Here is a 20,182-nt window from a genome sequence, read left to right on the forward strand (position 1 = left end):
GGAGTGGGGGGATGACTTTTGGTTGCTTGGTTTTTTACAAGTTACTGATTGCAAGGCCTCCCTCCCTGTACAAATAGCTTAGCACCCAGGGAGTAGCTTGCTCAAGTTATCCAATGAATATTAAGACATACGCCTTAAACTTGTCAGGTTTACATGCATCAGAGTTTGACTGTTACATAGTCCTATCCATCAATCTCTGAAGCCCTTCCCCTGTTTCCCCATAACTTTTTAATCAATTGGCATATTTCAATGAAATTTCACAGAGCAGGCATTTCAGCTAATTAGTTCCTAAACTTTTCATAAAAATTTGCAGGTGGGTAGCAGGGACACACCCAGAGTGAATGCCCCACTCATGCAGAATTCAGCTTTTATTCATTGTTTAAGGCAACAGCTGGCTGGCAAAATAATCAGGCACTTGTTTCCTTTTGCCTGGTGAGGATACAGGGTGGAGCTGGGGTACCAGGATGCAGAGATTTAGGGGACAAAAGACAGAGTCTGTACAAATCTAGGCCTTTGTTTTGCTGTTCCCAAAACAGCTTGTTTAATTAATGTTCCATGTTAGACTGAAAAGATGTTTCAATGTTTTATCCGTTTGGAAGTCTTCCCCTCATTTTAATGAAATTAAACAATGGCTTTGCCTTTAGGGCTTCATAAAATCCACTATAAAACTGCTTATGCTAGGCTTATAACTTCATTATTTAATAATGAGCTCCCACTAAAGATCTGATATTTATTTCCAGTTCTGCAAGTTGTTGTAACAATCCTCCATTAGCTACTGTAATCTAAGGCACAGAGTTTATTGTATATTTTCTTAATTGAGCTGTTGCAACAATAGACCCAGGAAAAGTTATTTAGAAGGCTGGACTGGAATAGCACATTTAGAATAGTCATAGAGCTGGGATTGTATGGTCTGCATCCTTTTGCAGCTGGAAATAATATGAAGAACGTGGCATCTACTCCCAGGTAAAATGCTGGCAAGTTTTTCTCCTTGTCCAAGCTATTTGTATAATTTAGTGGCTGGAAAGGCTTAAACACTTAAAAAAAAATAAATCAAATTAACCTGAATGTTTTACCTGAATGTTTTGCTTTTTCCTTTTTCATAATAGAAAAAAAAAGTCTATTTTTTATGAAATAGCAACAGTATAATTTTAATGAAATGGCAACAGTAAAACTACAAGATTCAGATACAACACATAGCATCTAGATGAGCTGTAGCTCAGTCTTATTTTTCTCTTGTCTTGAATAAAGCCTTGTGAGAGCCTCACTGAAAAGCCTGTGGCAAACGAGGACCAGGACCTCTCAAGCCACATGCCAGGATTTCATAAGCTTCCTCTTTGGGATTCACACCATGTCTGTTTAGTTTGATACAATGTGTATATTTATCTGTTGTAATGTATGTTTCCTGTGAAGTCATTCTGTGGGGCTTCAGGCTGGCATAGGGAACCAATTTATGTAAAAAGAAGAATGAGTTGTTGGCATACCAGCTTGCCAAGAGTAATACATATGGGATTTTTATGGCTTGGTACGGGCTTTCTCAGTAACAGTATCCTCATACCGTTCTTGATCACTCTGACTTTATCAACACTTCTCTAACAAGAGCATAACTTATCTGTAGTACAATCAAAAAGCATTTGTCTTCTGCATTCTGGTCTTAATACATAAATCCAGCTCAATACTCCTTTCCATGCTTAGCAGAGCCAAAGGATGTTATTTCAAGATGACTCAGCTCTTCGCAAGTTAGATGAACCGAACCACTCTGCCCTCCCTTATACTTCAGTAGAATAACAACCTACCTGATTTGGTCTGTGAAAAGTATTTAACTCTTTTTTAACCAAATAAGCAGACATTTTTAGTCAGTTTGTGAAAGAAACTATGCATGTCAAGGTTCTGAAGTGGCATAACATTTAGAGATGCAAAAAGTCGTTATTGTTCAGACTGTCTTGCCTACTGCAGTGCAATTATATTTCAAAGTTGAATATTGCAGGGTAAGTTTTCTTTCTTTTTTTTTTTTTTTTCCCCTGAAATCTATATGTTATTTTGCTTCTGTTGGAGGATCAGATTTTGTCTATTGCCATGATGGTAAAAAACACCGCCAGATCTTCGACATTACTGGATGAGGAAAAGAATTTGGGATCTAATCTCTTGCAGCACATATTTGGCATTTAGGAAGTGAGATTCCAAGCAAACAACAGACTTTGGTGTGTTGCAAGCTTCTCCCTGAACCTGAAATTGCTGAAGGTGCCTCTATCAGCTTCCAGTTTCTATGAAACTGAAAGTGCCATGCTTTAAATATTCAAATTTCTGTCACTGTATTATCTGAAAACCGATCACTAAGACTGTGTGAACAGAACGTGTGTGTTAAGTAGATTATGCAAATGAAGCAATATGATTACTTTTTAGTGCCCCCACACACTCTTACTGTTTCAGAATGATATACATAAGGACATGTTCCTAGTTCTTTTTACCTTAAGATTATATGAAAAGTATTTATCACATGCTTGGCTTAGACGGGATGTTAAGTCAAATTGAAAGTATGTACTTTTAACTGGAGAGTCATGAAGAGTCTGCCTTCAGTTAAGAAGTTCCCTTCCTGAATTTCACTAGCTCTGATTTATAGCCTTTCTTCAGGTTCTGGTGTGTGGATTTCACCAGGTTTTGTATTTAAATAACCTGATGTTTCCTGTGAGAGGTTATCAGAACATTTGTTTTCAATGCTAGTATTATGATGCTGTATGGTCTGTCTATGTATTATCTTCCTTCAGCTGAATGAACACTTACTGGCACACACCAGAGTCACCATACACATCATTAGTATTTTGCAGGATTTATGAGCCTCCCTGTTTTCTGAGGGGATGAATTCAAAGCCTTCCAAACAAAGCACAGCAACACCACTTCACAGTTTGGGAAGGATTCAAAGCCATCTTAGCCAGGGCATTTTTAGTGCAAAGCACTGTAAGTTTAGCAAGAGTACCGAGGCTGCACACCTGACACAGGATCTTGCACGACACAACCACAAATGTCATGTTTTGTCTTCAAGAGAGCCCCTGCAGAAGCAGGCTGAGCCCTGGGAACACATCGAGGTAGCCACAGAGAAGGACCCACCTATTGACAAGCCTGCTTGCATTCAAACAGGTCACGAAGGATTATCACGTGGAATTTCCAATTTTACCTAATCCAGATCTGCAGGGATCTTTAAGAGGTTTATCGTAGTTTTGCAGCTCCTAGTTTGTGGTTGAATTCTAGCTGGAGGTGAGCCAGGAAACAGAGGAGCACTGCGCAAAGGCAAACAGCGTAGCGTGGACAGAGAGGAAGGGCGGATGGTGCTATGGGTGCTGGGGAATCAGCTGATGATTTTGCTGCAATAGAAAACAGTCAGTTGTACAAGAAATTTATGAAGCAATGCCCCTCCGGGCAACTTAGTCTCCATGAGTTTAAGAAAATACTGGGTTTACAGGATATGAACCCTCAGGCAAACATGTATGTTGAGCAGATGTTTCACATCTTTGACATGAATCAGGTAAGAAATTTTCTTGGGCTATTTTCATCATGAAATGTATGTGTTAGCATGAACAGCAGAGGACTTTGGCCTAGTGATATCAAATAAGAAACAGTAGGTAAGTGGGAGTTGGTTTTTTTTCTTCTCATTAATTTTCAGCAGCTGTGCAGCATTACTTAAACCAAGAAAATTGGTTTTGTTGGACTCTTTTCAATGTCATCTAGGTTGTTTAAGAGAAGAGCTCTTCAAAAATCTACTAAAGTTTAATTCTTTGTAAGTGGGGTAGGACAAGAGTCTTAAAACCCTCATGTTCCTCCCCTTTCACTACTGGAAGGTTGTGTGAATATTTTTGTCTTCACTCTCCTTTTTAAACATTATTTTCCCCATCATTTCCAAAGCAAAGTCTGTTCAGATCTATTGAGCTGCATTTTTTGACAGTTACAATTAATCTATCCTTTTTTTTCTTTATTTTATTATCACCATTTTTATTCTTATTTGGAAAGTTTGTAAAAGAGTCATATAGCTGTTTTATTTCCTTACCCACCCCTTAAAAAAAGCAACTTTTAAAGCTGAGCAGTGGAAGGAAGGTAGACTTGAGTTATTGCATAGATCAGAAATCAGAAGACCCTGTTACTACTTCTAAAAGATAAATGGAAAGAATCAAGAAATGCAGTGGAAAAAGTACAGTCAAAAAACAGGAATAGGCAGCAATAAGGTAAGTAGATACCAACTCTCCAGGAAAGGACAGAAATAAGTGAAATGTAAAACAAACAAACAAAAAATAAAATTCACAAAATTAAGGCACAAGTATAAAGAGATGGAAATAAATGTTCAAAGAGTAGAAGGAGGAAATAGTGTCTCATTCCTTTTTCATATGTTAATTGAAACCCTTGTGGAACTGAAATGCAAGCTGTGAAGAAAAAGTGTTGAAAAGGTAGTTAAAATCTTAGCGAAAGATTCATTCTCCATCAGAAACAGAGCTGATACTTGGACAAAAACCACATACGGGAATAAATGTGGTTGGTTGCTCAGCTGCAGTAAGAGGTAGAAGAGGCTGGCAATGGCAGCCACAAGATCCAGCCCCTCAGGGTGCCTTTCCACAGGGCCTGTCTTTCCACTGGCCCAGAAAAGCAGAAAAAGGGATTACTAGACAGAAATACTGCCGTGCTCTTTAGCAACTGCAACAAACCCTTGCCTTGCTAACTGGAGCCGCAAGGAGATGCAAGTTGCTCAGTATCTGCTCGGTTTGGGAAAGATTCAGACACCAAGAAAGAGAACATCTCCAATCAAAACAACGGTACCTAATTAGGGAAGACAGCCTCTCCTTCTAATTAAATGTTTACTGATGTCTCTTTCTATTGGCTTGGTTTTCCCTTCTCCAAAATGCTTAACTCAGTGGATTTTATTGCTGGTGCGGGGGGGGGAGAGGAAAGAAAAAGAATGCTTTAACATCCAAAGTTCTTCCAAATAGCTGTGCTGCGTAGGCAGATAAAAACAGGAAGCTGGGATTTAGAGTTGTTTAAGGATCTATATGTAACGTTATTAACTGGAAAAAATCCAATTTGTCTAAGCTGAAATCCTTCAAGAAAACAGCCTGTGGCATCAAAATGTCATTGGGGTGGGGGTTAATTCAGAGATATTACCCTTAACACAAAGATTTGAGGGACTTGAAACAAGAAGTTATTAACTTAAATTACTTTTTATAAATTTAAACTAAAGGGGTTTTTTTGCCCCCCTCCCTCCCCAGATTATCAGCATGCAAAAATTCGTGGATTTCTTTTCTTTCTATTTCTCCCAGTTGGAGCCAGGACATTTCACTGGCCTCTCAGATTTTCCCTGGATGAGAGGACTCTTTCCTTTCATTTCTAATAAGACCACTTAAAAGTAATAGCTTAACAGTCATTACACTGCCTTTCTGTCCTTAATCAGAGGTTGTTAGTCCCACTTGCAGTTCCCTGATGCCCACAAGGCAAGGCGCAGCCCAAGCTCTTGCCAGCCCTAATTTCAGGAAAATCAGTGAATTTGTAATAGCTACAAAAAGAAAGTATTCCTGATTTATCTTCCTGACAAAGGAGGATGCATCTCTTTGGCAACTAGAAAGCTTGATGAAAATAACAGCTTCAGGAGTGGGCCCTCATTGTGTTAAGTCTTTAACTCCAAATGGAAAATGTAAAGTTGGTATCTCAGAGCACTTCCCATAATCATTAAACTGAAAACAACTGCACTACAAATGGTTCTGTGGGAAGTATAAGACTTGTTATTTCATTATGCACGGTCTGCTGGTTATTTATAGATACTGGAGCGCTGTAGTACGTGTGGCTAACAACACCCACGAAATCATGTCTGTAAATGGTTAGTTTAATGACCAAAAAAAAAAGCCTAAGCTAGACTGTGTGCAACTAAGATAAGCACAATTGCTTATCTCATCACCAGGACGTGTATCATTGTGTTACACTCATAATCTGCATGGAAGGCATAATGAAGCAGTAGTACAAAAAGGAATCGGACATAATAGACTTCTATAGATGTATTTTTAAATGGTCACTGCCTTCTGTTTCAGTTTTAAATCCATACACAAACCCAAGGATTTCATTATTGTAGAAATATAGTAGCAGGCACACAAGGAATGTGACTGTGAGCTAACAAAGTTGTGCCTGTGCTTGATCAGTGTTTTCAATGACAGAATAATTAAGCAATTGTGTGTATATTCCCACACACTTTGCCAATAATTAAGCAAATGTGTGCATATACCCACATGATATGACTAAAATACCATAGAAAGTAGTGATGACCTCTCTTTTCCTCATCCGCATGCTTGAGTTAGCAAGAATTTGGCGAGTACTCTCCTCTCAGGCAGAGAGATTAGAGGTTGTGTCCTACTAGAAATTTGCCTCATTAGGGCAAAAGCTTTCTGGTTTTTGAGGAAGAGGAAAACAATCCTTGAAAGTAAGCTACCATTCTAACGAAGATACAGGAGAAGGAAAGGTTAGCTTGGTCCTCCTCCTTGTAACATGCACAGGAGGAGGAAGGCAGAATTTAGAAGCCAAACACTCATTAAAAGAGTTAAAGTGTAGGGTGGGCCATAGGGAGAAGATGGTGATGCTTGGGACCTTACAGCTTGGGACTTAAAAAAAAAAAAAAGTTAAAGCCTTCATGGGGTAAATTTTCTGACCAGGATACCAGCTCTTCCTGGAGGGATAACCTCCTCTTTCAACAGTTTTGTATCTTTGTCCAGATGACTCTCATTTGGGCAGCCTAGGTTGTCCCTCTGAAAACACGTCACCCAGCTCTGCTTGAGCTGGGAGGTAGCTTGCATCTACCTTCAGAAATGGGAATGGACTCTGAAGCTGGCTGGAGATGAGGAGTAGCCCTGTGCCTGTGGGAGCTGGCAATGAAGTTAATAGAGGGAGATGGCAGGGTAGGAGGAAGGAAACGACGCTTTTAAGTCAGCTGGTTAGGCAGGGACGTGGGAATGCCCCCAATGGTGCTTTCTCTGGTCCTGCCCACGCAGCTCCCCCCTGCAATGGAACTGAGCAGTGGCAGATCTCTGTACGCACTCAGCACCGGTAGGATCCGGCATCTGACAGCAGTGGAGTGCAGGGAGGAAAGGGGAAGGAAGAAGGGAGACATGGGGCAAAGTCCCAAAGCACAAGCTGATTCACGCAGGAGAGAGAAATGGCATTTTTCAGAGCAAATCACTGAGGAAGGAAAAAAGGAGTGGGGCTGGAGTGAGCCAGAGTGGATTCAAAAATCGAGAGGAAAAGACAGAAAGTTAATTGGCAAAGATAACACAAATTTAGATAAAAATCTGTAGATAAGCATTTTATTCAAATGCATTTAAAACTTGGCATTTGCCACCTCAAGCACTAGCAGCTGGGTTTTTTGTCTTACACTTAAAACAGGTAGCATTCAGCTGAATCTATCAGAGCGGAAAGATATGTGACCTCCTTGTTTCACAACACAGCGATTTAGTACCTGCTGCCTACAGCTGAGTTACCGCTGCTTTCACAACACCCAAGAGAAAGAGAATGTCATCTTTATTATTTTACTTTTCTGCCATTTTTCATATCAAGGTAGTTCCTGATCACCCTGCTGTGAAGTTTGGGGGGGGGGGGGTTACCAAAAAAAGAAAAAAAAAAAAAGCATCAACCTCTATGTTCAAACTCTGTCAAAAGACTACCTCTACTTCACTTGTAAAGAAATCTAAATTACATCATCTTTTCCAAAACTGATGAGGTTTTATACCATTTTCAGAGCAGGACTAATGAACCTGGGTTTTTTTCTCATGTTTCCCTGCAGAGACAGTTTGGCTTTACCTGCAGTGTGCGTTTTCTGTGTGCCCCATGTTCTTGCAGTTTAGCAACAGTCTGTCCTTGAACCAGCAATCTTCTTTATTACAGGACTGTCATTTTCAGTGCAAGTACATAATCCCAGTGTTGCCTGTTTGTATCTTTTTCTTAATTCCCAGAATATTGTACAGACTCCAGAAAACTTCTTGACATCTCTAATGTAGATCTCAATAGATACTGTAATTTTATCTTCATCTTTTAGCATCAGTTCAGTTTGCTGCAGATAGCTCATTTGGAATTGCTTCACTGGGCTTCCTATATACAAACTAGTCTCTATACTTGTTGTTTCAGTGTTCTTTGAAATGGCTTTGCTATATTAATTTCTTCAGTTCAGCTCCACATTGTTATGAATTTTTCTATTTTTATTTATTGAAGCAGAAATGCTGCATTGTCATTGGCTCCTGGAACAGGTGATTTGTGTAGAATTTCTACTATCTCAGCACATGCTTTGTCTGTGGGTTTATTAAGTGCTGTCAAACTATGCAGCGCCTTATAAATTTTAGCCTTTGTGCCCCATAACACTCGTCTTCCTTTTTTTGTCAGGTGTAATATCAGCTATTATATACTTTTCCAGTCCCCTACTAGGGGTGAGGGATGCCGTGAGACTGAGCTATAAATCAGATCACTTTTTTCCCAGGCATGTTTGCTGTCTTTTACAGGTATTTTAGTTATTGTTATTAAACTAAAAGGATCCTGAAAACAGGTTTTACTTTTAAATCATTCCAACTTTAATTTAACATTCTCTTGTAAGTTTTTTTTACCAGAATGTACAAAATCTGACAAAAATCTGCCTTCTAAGGCCCCTTCTTTAAGTCAGTGCAGTGTTCTCTCTCAAGTGGCTCAGTCACCATGGGTACACTTCCCCAGGACTTGCTATTTGGAAGCAAGCAGCAGAGGGTGTGGGGTTTGCAGAGGGAGGAATAGGAGGGAGGGGAGAGGGATCGGTAGATGTGAGCAGCTCCCAAGTTCCTGTGCCGAAATGGGATCCTGTGAACGGTGTTTGCACAAGGCCGTGTGAAGAGATGCGAGAGAGCTGTCGTTGTCCAAGTGGAAGAGATAAAAAGGGGAAGGATGACTAGCACTGGGTGCGTTACTGATGCACAGTTCTTAACCTAATCATATCACGTAAAGTTTGTAACCTCCTTAAGTCATGTTCCTGGTGCCCTGGCTTTCTCTGGTGTTTGACACAATGACTGGTCATTGCTTTGAGAGAAGGGCATGACGGCTGAAGAAGAAAATTCAGGATTTTTGTCAGACTCTGCATACCCAGGAGGTTTGTCTCCTTATTTCCTATCACCTCCCTTGCCCTCACCTCCTTTTCACTCACACTCGCCTGCAGAGGAGATGCCCGCACGAGCGGCGTACCCGCTCTCCCTCAGTCACTGGGATCACGCAGCAGCTCTAGGCCTCAGAGATGGTCCCCTGGGGAAAGGCAACACACCAACTACCCAGTCTGCTGTATGTTCTTTGCCTACTGAACCAGTTTTGGCTAAACTGATAGCACCGTCTGTATCTTCCTGTTTAATCTTCAAAAGTTCATGGGCACTTGAGGAGTGTTCAAGCTTTCATACTCATATGCTGCATTTTGAAGTGCATGATATTAAACTTAACGATGTCCTTGTGGAGAGACCTGTAGCATAGCCTGTTAAGAGTATGGGAGTCCGTCTCAAAAATTGACCTGATCCAATAAGATATTGATTGCTTTCTGGCTTAAGTCGGGCTGGAGGGAGGTTGCTGTTTTTCATGAGGCACTCGGCACCTCACAGGACTGTGCTCTTTAACTCCACCGTGTGATTATAAATGAAAAGGATGAGTAGGAATGTCTTGTTCCTTTATTTCTAACATCCTATAGTTTTATACCGGTATTTATAGCTCCAAATTTGTCTGTGCTATAGTAATGCTCCTGAGCCACTCATCTCCTTGTATAGAAGCTACTCAGTACAGAAATATTATTGATACCTAACCCCTTTCCTGCTCTTACAGAGGAAGAAGGAATTCATCTCATGAAAGCTGTAAAATAAAAAAAATAAAAGGACTACAGCACTGACCAACAGCAAGGAAATTGTATTTAATTCACTTATCAGACCAAGTTGATTCTTGTTAAAAAAGTTACTGTAAAAGATTCCTCTTTCGCTCAGGTTCTGTCACAAGGCTGGTGACCAAAATTGTGTGTTTTATCTGGGTATCCGTGTTGAGAGGGGAGAAATAGGCTGTAATTGCACACAAATACAAGATGCCACGCAGCATATTCATCCTACAAAGTGCCTCAAGGAGGAGTCCAAAGGGGTGTGTTTTTTGAAAGGCTTAATCCACCTACAACAGATAGAATGTACTAATGGGCATGTCTGCACTCTCAACTTCTTCCATCCTTATTTACAGCAAAAATTGTAACTATTCCTTACAGTCAATCCAGGATAAGACTTTTGTGTGTTGCTAATAGTTTGCACATAATTCCAAGTCAACCACTTTGAGGATGTCCTCATTTTTATTTTTCTTATATGCATGTTTGTAGTCAGTGGGAGAGTCTGGATTTTCATGAACTATCATTTGAGCGTGGCTCTCTTTACTTCTACTTTAGCCACATTCTGCAATCCCATCTGGTTTAGAACTGGGCATTAAAGGTAATCTCACATGAGTACAGATAGTCACTAAATAAAAATAGAAACTTATGTTGTAAGACGTTTACCGTGGCCATTTAAATGCAGTAATTGTCCAAGTTCTGGTCATGAGCAAGACTCTGAACCTGAGAGATATAAACGTGAACAGAAAAAAAAGAGACACTTTCTGTGTAATAACATGGAGGGGCCAAAGAATCATTACCAGATGCTGGCCCTGCCCCAGAGATGCACCGTTATTGCAGCAAATTTATGACAGAAAGCCCACCTGGGCAGCTTAGTCTGCACAAATTCAAGAAACTCCTGGGTCTGCAAGGGCTGGATCCACAGGGAGATAATATATGTTAAACGAGTGTTTGATATTTTTGATCTGAACAGGTAAACCTTCCTTTCTGTATTTCTTTAATCTCATACTATTGCTGTGTTTGAGTTGCAGCCTGCAGGCTCTTCTTTGTGCTCCGCTCACAAAACCGCTGCTGTGGACAAGGTTGCCATCATGGCACACTAGAGGTGAAGAAGTGGGACTATGCTTTGAGGGCTTTGAGTAGGACTCTTGTTAGTACTTTCCAGGGGCACTTAACAAATGTCAAGAAACAATTCTGAAAATGAGATGTAATTTGTAGTTCACTGGTTATTCTTCTATCCTTTGCTTATTCTGTGGTTGTATATAAGCATATGAAAATATTGGCATGCTCAAATACAAAGTTAGTAAGTTTTTACAACAATGTTAGACAGAGGGGAAAATATGGTCTGCACTCTAACTGATGATGAAGTTATGATGATGAAGAAGTGATGAACAGATTTGCCCAAAGTACTGTATTGAACCTGTGGCAGAGAGGAAAAAGTAACAACTCAGATGAGGAGATCAGACACAGTGCCCAAGTTACGAGACCAAACAGACTACCGAATGAAGAGGTCAAGCAGCTTCTCTAGGCTATATTTCTAATTTACCCTCCCTGTTACTGCAATAACTGCTTGCCATTGCAATCAGCTCTCCCTAATGTAGCTGGCTCCCAGTCAGACAATATATATTTTCCTTCGGTGTACAGACAAGGCCAAAGCTATGGTCATCTGGTACTTGTGTGTAGCACTTTTCACTAGGTGTAGAAGACCATGTGGTTGTGGAGGGAGAGGGCAAAAGACATCAGAGGATCTAATCACTGGCAGACAAGTATGGGCTGTTTTCTAGGTCTCCCTTGAGAAACCTTCAGATTTGTGAGACCTTCAGATTCTGGATTAATATAAAAGTGAGGCGAGTGGAATTCAGAAAGCAGGTTTCAGAAAGAGCATTTGCTCACATTTAATTGCTGTGGCAGTGGCCAAACACACTTAAAACAAAATGGGAACCCTCTGCTAATTGTTACTTCTCTATCTGGTGTTTCAGAGTTGTGTCACCCTGCTCTGCAGGCTGTCATCATTCACATATATGAAGCAGTCAAGTTGCCAGATAGCAAAGCAACTCTTGCCGTAAGAAGTAGAGGGCAGATGTTTGGGGCAGATTTAATACATGTGTTTTAAACATAGAGGGACAGTATGTATAGTGTGGAGGGCAGAGAGGCTGGATGAGCTGCACCAGGATTGTCAGCTGGAGAACACTCTGTCTTTTCAGCATGGCTTTCAGGAACACCATCCTGGAAGATCTCAGCTGCTTCATCTGTGTGACTGAACTCCCTCTTTTACCAGGAACTTTCTTGCTGCATCTTTCTGAACTTTATCATTGTCTGCATCCTCATCTTCCTCAGACGAACCAAGATCAGCCAAGGCTAAAGGATGGAAAAACAGGCTAATGATCAGGAATTCAGTCTCACAGAAAAACTGCGTCATCACCCATCACATTGCTGACCATCACACATTTCAGCAACACATCCTTGGGGGATAGCAGGGTATGGCTGTATAGTCAATATAAGAGAAAGCATTTCCAGTCCCTAGAGACAGCTGCCTTTTTTCAGGTGTTTCATGCCTAGGTTTGCTGATAATTTTAGCTCTCTGTGTAACATGGAGTTGAGCTGTGGTTATAGCAAGGAGGTCCCAAACTGTAGATTAGCTTCAAGCTAAAAGAAAAAGGGGGGGGGACCCCAAAACCCACAAAAAAACCCAGAAAAACAAAGTAGAGGAATAGATGTTAAACAATACAGAAGCTGGGAATCAAGCTAGAGTGCAGCAAAGCTCAGAAATCTATGCTGATCACTAGCCTGTGAGCATTTATAAAGTTATGTCAGGTATTGAGAGGATCAACCTTGCTAGGTAAGGATGCCAGGCAGATAAAGATAAATCTGGCATATTTGAGACCAGCAGAGATTTTTGTTCAGAAAAAAAATGGCAAGAATCCATTTAAGATGTAAGATTTATATCCTGAGCCCACAACAACTTTTTACAGAGCTTTACAGATTTGTTGTATTTTAATCTCTGTTCGGTATAATGATTGCATTTCTGTTGCCATACAGCCATTGTTTCTTAACCTAGTACCACTAACAGCATTCTGTTTTCATAACTTTAATTAAAGTTTTTCCTTTATTACCAAGATTAATGTCCACTATTTTTAAGGTATACTTTTAGAAATAACAAGAACCAATCAAACACTTTTCAAGCACATGGCTATGATGCTTTTTATGTGGTTAAACTGGGAACAAAGTGGCAACAGACCAGCATCTCGGGGCAGGATAAAGTAATATTGTATGTTATTGATGAGGTAAAATAAGAGGATTTCCTTAGTCCATACACTCACTTTTTGTCCTACACCCTTTCTACGGCTTTTTCCCTTCCCCAGGGTCTTTGGCAGAAATGTAGGTTTTGATCTTGAAAAGTGCTTTTAATTAAGTACAGATGTGTGAAGAGTGGTCAATGGATGGCTGACCGGGAGTATCACACTGTGGGCTCTGAAATGGCAGCTATGATTATACAAATAAGGGGTCATTATCCTTCCATGACACTATGTAGAACATTTAGGCACTGTGCAATATTGAACAGCTGATAATCTTCCATCTCCAAGCCACAGAAGTTAATGGATGCAAGTAGTTGCGTAACGCACAAATTCAGAAATAATTTGGTCATTTGAGGTTTTGCTTACAGTTTCTTTCAGTACTAAAGCAACTTCTCACGTTTGTAGATCAAAATCTTATTTCCTTTGCTGTTATATTCTTGTCTGGTTGTTGCTTTCTAATAGAATTATCCCAGTGAGTGGTGAAGTATACAAAACTTCTTGATAGAAATGATTTTCTTTCTCTTAATAGTACCCTTTATATACAAGTGCTGTTTAGCTAGACAGTTAGCAAAGTTGAACCTTCTCCCATGTTTCCCCCAGCTGACTTTTGTTGATATATGACCTGATTTTTTCTTTACCTAACCTTTTGTGGCCAGAAAATACCATGGTTTAATAGTGGAGCTTTTACAGTTTAAAATTGTTATGACTTCTGTTGCTGAAGCTTATATATAAAAGCACATAGTTTGGGGACTAGTTTGCAGTTCATCTAAATCCAAAGAAACTCATTCTGGAAAACTTGAGTCATTTAATAAGGCCTTCTACTCTCAGCATAAAATATATTTTTCTCATTTAGGCTTCTGTTTTTTCACAAATAGGAATCTGCTCAGAAAGCTGTGGTAAAGTGTTAGGCCTGAGATTAATCTACAATTCCAATTATAGCAGCCTAATGCTCCTTGAGTTAAGTTAGGGTCGTCCGTGCTGGGAGGTATTTTATCATAGAATAAGATGATAAAACACTCTTAAAAGTTGCATAGACTTTCTCTTCTGTGTTTCATGTATGCCCAGTTTAAAACCTCTAGCAGATAAGGTGTGGAATATAAACCTCATAGGATGCCAGTGGGACTTGTGGGGAGGCAGGTAATCAAGTTGTGAATTACTTTTCACCTCCTTGTTAGCCTTGCTGCTTCCAGCTGAAATCTGTTACAGACATCCTTCTCCTACTTAGGATTTCTATTTAAAAAAAAACAACTTGCCAGTAAACTGGAAAGAATTAAAAAGGAATTATGGCAGCCTGGTAGGTTTTTTTGACAATTGTGATAGATTGAAAGCCTAGTCAAAGCTTATTTCACTCAAGTCATCCACACAAATACCAACAGGAATTCAGTTGCAAGCCAAACCTTATCATTCCCTGGATTTCTTTAGGTTGGAGATAATAGAGTAGTTCAGCTCCTCACTCGTGGAAATTACTAAGGTCAGTGGACGTATGACAAGGAGGGGTACACCTTCACAGCACAATTCAACGTCATATAGAGGTTGAGGTTACCTCTGGTCTTGGCAGGAGGCAGACCATGTAAGCTCAGAGCATTGCACTAACTTAACCATGCCAAAGAGGCAAATGCTACTGTGGCTGTATGGCTTCCTGGACTCGGTTATCTTGTGTACTTATATGTGGCAGAGCATATAGTACTGTACAGGTATTGATGCCTCTGGCTTCAATGTATAAAAGCTGTTTCCAGTCAGTGCCTGTTTCTATTGGAGATTAGTGACATAGGCTATGTCCTATAAGATTTCTTCTCAGGAGCATACTAAATAAATGCTAACTATTTCTGGTGTGTCTCTTGTGCAGACCACCAGCTGTTTCATCATTACATGACCTTATACACCAAGTATGCAGATGTCTTTAATTTTTCCATGTTTCTTAAAAACAAGGATTCTATGTCAAGACTTTTCATCCCTTCCTTGACCTCTGTGGGATGCTTTGCTAATAATTAAATAAACAAACAAACAAATAAATAACTATGCTAGTGAAGTTTGAAAGTTGTTCATCATTCTTAGCTCCAGTGAAAAACAAAGACGCTGAATGTTCAGAACTGTAATTGCAAAGTTAACTTTCCTTGAGATTACCACGAGGAGTGCAGGAGGTAGAATTTAAGCAAACGTTTTATTCATGACTCATACATTAATACTTGTAAGCATTATTTATACAATGGCATTGGGAGTATAACAAATGGTGGGTTTATCTTTTGTCACAGCTTTCCAATGAAAACCTTTAAAGATAATGTTTTTATTAAAATACAAGTGCAACAGAGTTCATTTTTTAAAAGATTCCCTTTATGGTCATTTTAGGGAAAAATGATCTCAGTCCTCTTCACCATTAAGCTATTTGTAATACAAAAATGAAAAAGCTGCAATCATATACAAGTAAGCTGAATTCCTCCTGGTTTTTTCCCTCTGCATCTCAGTCCAGACATAGCTGTCATGCAGTCCTAGTTCATGGAGCCTAGTGATGAATTTTAGAGAGGAAACAATTATGTTGATCTAAAATACTTCAGCAGTTGCCAAGTATACTGATGTATATATGGTTTTCTGTGAGAATATGTATCATATTCCAGAGAAATTATATCCTTCAAAATGTGGTTACACCAAAGGAGAGAGCATATCTAAAAAACAATGTCTGGGGTATTCATAATATATTGGAAGTGTCAGTTTCTCTTAAACAGAACTAAGGAAACATTCTACAGTCATCACTGCTACTATTTAACACCTATTCTAAAAAATCTTATTTCTTTAAATCAGAAACCCAGATCACTGTCATCCACTTCCACTGGCTTGCAGATAGGTTTTGCCACCACTAAAAATAAAAATTGAACACTGTAAGAAATGATTGATTGATTGGTTTCTTATGACCTGTGAAGGACAAAATTTGCATAGCCATTTAACATGTGAAGCAATGTACTGAAAATGGGATGCTGCTATTGTAGTTTTCTTATTGCTTATTTTCGCATTAATTGAAACTAGCTACAGGAATAAGCGTCTGTTGCTTTGTAAGAAAATGGGATTTTAAAAGGTAGGATATACTGTGAAGAGTAAAGAAGATTAATAGGTATGTAGCACCAAAGGAAAATTATGCAAGTTCAAGGATTTTCTGTTAACATTTTATAAAGCATTGAATAGTCCTCAACAGAGAACAGTATTTTCTGCTACATTTCTTATGCAGAGATAAAGTTGGTAGATGCAGAAAAATGGACACTCCACAGCAAAGGGTTTAAGAAATCGTTAGATAAGGAGTCACCAACTGATGTCAATCTTTAATCATCTTTCTAGTTTGTGCTTTTTCATCTAAAATTTAAAGTAGTTCTGTGATAAACAAGAGTTTATCTGACATCATTATGCAGATTGGAACTATAAAAAAGGATTTTAAAAGGAATCCATTTTAAAATCTAAAGAAGAAAGTTAAACAGACTGTTTGATGTACAACAGATAATGAGAAATGCAAAAATGTGTTACTTCAATAGAACTTTGTTGTGTGTCGAAATGACTACATAGCAACATAAACTAAATCTCAAGCTACAACTTTTTTTTCTTTTTTTCGAGAAGAGTAAGAGTTTCCCTTCACTCCTCATACTTTGCACAATGCTGACAAGTGTTGGGAGGCAGACCACCATTTGTTTTTTTCTCATCCTAGCTCCTTCTGCACTGTCCTGCTGTGTCTTTACAGTTCTAAATTTCAGGTAGTCTTTTCATCATCTGATTCTGTGTTCTGGCTATAAATAGATGTTATCCTCTCTGGTTATAGGGACATGAATGAGATTAGCCAAGTGTATCTTCTCAGGTATTGTAGTAGAAGGAAATGCAAATCATTTGGCCATTAAATTCTCTATGAAAGCAGTGGTTGCACCTCATATTCCACGAAAAGTGTGCAAATGTTCACAGAAAGATGTAATACTTTTCAAAGATGTTTTGATGATCAATGGAACTCATTCTTCATTTGACTTTCAGTTGTTTTCTGCCTCCACTTTCCTCCCCTTCTTAAGAATTGTTAGAGACAGAGGAATATTATTTTCATCAATATGAGGCAATTAGTTGCTAGATATTCTACTGAAGACATTACTTTGTTAAAGATTGACATGGCCCAACTATGCAACGGTTACCTAGCACCATGTGATAGCTGCCTTCTACATTCTTATTGAAGGCATGAGGAGCTCGTAAGAGATGAAATAAAATGGCTGCTAGTAAGCAATACTTTAAACATACTTGGAACCTAAATATTAAGTGTTTCCACCTCTTGTGGGATTAATTATAATGGCTCAGGGCATCTTTGCTAACTCTTATTTGCTGGAAAATTTGATCTTCAGTTGGGCTTCCTTTCTCAGATTGTCTTGCTCTGATGTGTCCTCAGGACCAGGAATAGCTGCTGTGATATGAATCGTTAGGCTGCCTAAGGAACTGCCTAGACTATTTGCTGCATCCTTACATGTCTGCAGGCATTACCAAAGTTGACACAATAGAATTGGGTGTGATGGTTAATAGTTACCCAAAGCAGGGTGAGAGAGGATGATAATTACGGAAATATTTTCCCAAACTTTCCTGAACAACTGTCCTCTTTTGTATCCTAAGTCTTCAAATAGTTGCACAAATGTTAAGTTCAGCTGTACACATAATTTTAGGGATGTCTTCAGGCTGAAATGACTCTTTGGACAAGTACACTTTTCTTAGCTGACTCTAACAAGCCAGCTTAACCCAGGCAGTAAGGCTGCAGCAGCAGCAACATCTGCATTACACACTACACTATGGGGCCAAGAGCCATAAAATCTGGTATTGTGGTTGGAAAGACATGCTACGTTTTATGCTATTTCTTTTCCATGGTTGTTGTGTTGACTCAGCACACTGGGATGGCACTATCACTTTGCCCAGAGAAGTCTACCTCTTGCTTTTTCTGGTTTTGAACCCTTTTTCACTCTCACAATCGCCTTCAATTAGTCTTCCCAACAACAAATACTTAGAAAACTTTTCTTTTCATGACAGTCATAGCGATCACATTATAGAGTCAGCAATAAAAGCCTGTGTGTCAAAAATTAATCAGCTTCTAAACCAAGGGCTAGAAAAAAATAAGAATCAAGATATCTCTTAAGCAGAAAGAATTCTTCTGTTGGAAGTAACAAAAATCCACAGATCTTACTTCCTGAAATATTTGGGCTTTTCAGAGTTGACATGTACATGTACAAATCCATTTCCCATTAGTTTCAGACATAATCCAACAAAAGCAACAAAAACAACAAAGCCAAACCATTTGCTTCTGCTTAATCTGGAGTAATGTAGCATAAAATTATCTCAAATGTAATGTAACTAGCCTGATTACTGTAAATAAAGAGGAGGTTAAATTATGCTTTGCTGTTTTCAAGGCACTGTAGTTATGTCGTTTTTGTGAGCATGCTTCAGTGCTTTTGAAAGGTACTGCACACTTATAAAAAACTCCATGGAACAGAAACTATGTTCTACAAATATTTCACCTGGTTCCATGAAACACTACTCTCTTTATTTATAGACTGTCTTAAAGAATGTCTTTGTTCTACTTCTTAACTACTGGCACAATTTTTTTTAGATACAATTTTATATATTGATTCCAAAAAAGAATCTATTACTTTGTAAGCACTTTCCACAATTATTGGTGCAATTTCACAATCATAATTTTGTTTTCTAGTGGTTTGGCACAGGACTTACTGATGCGATAGTACTAACTTACGTTACAATAATGTGTCATTACAAGCTAAAAGCCTACATTAACATTACCATTAAACTCATCACTTGCTTAATGTCAGTACAGTTGAATTCTTGACTATAGGATTTGATGGTATGAGTTATGATCTCAAAGTTTTAGACCAGAGGTAATTCCCCAGTAGTGGCACAGCAGCATCAAGCGTGGAATGCTGATTCTTTACATGGGACATTGAAGTGAGGTCTGTCTCAGATTTCTGTTACAGCATTGCAGAATTCAGTGGCTTTTTTTTTTTTTCCGCATTTCAAAAAAGGTAATCTGAATGTCCAAGAAATTTTCTCTTTAAAAACAGAATTTCAAAATATTCATGAAGGCCAGGGCTATTAAGTAATATTCCAGTTTAATTTGCAGTCTTGCTGCTTAGCTGGATTGGATTAAGCTATGTGATGGCGCAGCACACACCATGGAGTGTCCCCACCTCATTGAATAGCTCATTCCTTGCCATCTGTGCACACCACGTCCAGGCTCACCGCATTTGCAATAGAGATTTCCTGCACTTGGGCAGTAGGTCCATCACACTGTAGAGCATGCCTCGACCAAAGACAGGGTTTGTGTGTGGTGCAAGGCCAGAGGTACTACATCCACCAAGGCTTGGCAGGTGGGTGTCAGGAGTCCCCTTTCACACTGGGACCCAGCACCTGAGATGCACAGGTTGAGACAGCCCAGCCCATAGGCCCTGTATGAAGCTGTAATGCCAGCTATGTTGCACAAGAGACCTAGAGAAAATGAATCCCTGCATTGCATACAGGGCAATTAGTGGCAAAAAGTACTGACAATAAAAATTAAGCACTTACTTAGAGGTTTGGTCAAGTGATTCTTTGGCTTAAATTTTTTCTTTGTTTTTCTCTTTAACGTGGATTAAATTTGTATCACGCACATTTTTACTGAATGTCCTGCAGAAACAAATGTAGCAAAACTCCCTTTCTATACTGACTCACATTAAGGAATATGAAAGAATGATGAAGTTCAATTTTATTTAAAAATAATAAAATAATCTTCATGTCTGCAGTCTCCCATTGAGTTGTGCTACCTGAGTTCCTACACTCCTTGACTGTTTTTAAAACAAAAGAAAGGGTTTAGAGTCATTTCCTCTGCAGTTACTCAGTGACCAAAATTACACATCAAACTGAAGCAATTGCACTTTTCTAACAACATGTGTAGGGTGTCTTTGAAAATTTCATTTAAGTGTAAACAAATTAGCATGTACTCTGTAGCTTTCACTGAGCTTAAGAAGCACTTGGAGCA

The 20,182-nt window shown here is 39.1% G+C and overlaps 1 protein-coding gene across 1 annotated transcript in view; it reads left to right on the top strand.

Annotated features, from left to right (window-relative positions):
* The first annotated feature begins 3,244 nt into the window (after positions 1-3,244).
* GUCA1C (guanylate cyclase activator 1C) overlaps positions 3,245-20,182 on the top strand; it is a 31,981-nt gene continuing 15,043 nt past the window's right edge. Inside the window, exon 1 of the mRNA XM_075034109.1 lies at positions 3,245-3,517. Within this exon, the coding sequence (XP_074890210.1) occupies positions 3,326-3,517 (192 nt within the window). The 5' untranslated portion in view covers positions 3,245-3,325. The remainder of the gene's footprint in view (positions 3,518-20,182) is intronic.

The sequence above is a fragment of the Buteo buteo genome, chromosome 8 (genome assembly GCF_964188355.1).
Source record: "Buteo buteo chromosome 8, bButBut1.hap1.1, whole genome shotgun sequence".
Taxonomy (NCBI): Eukaryota; Metazoa; Chordata; class Aves; order Accipitriformes; family Accipitridae; genus Buteo; species Buteo buteo.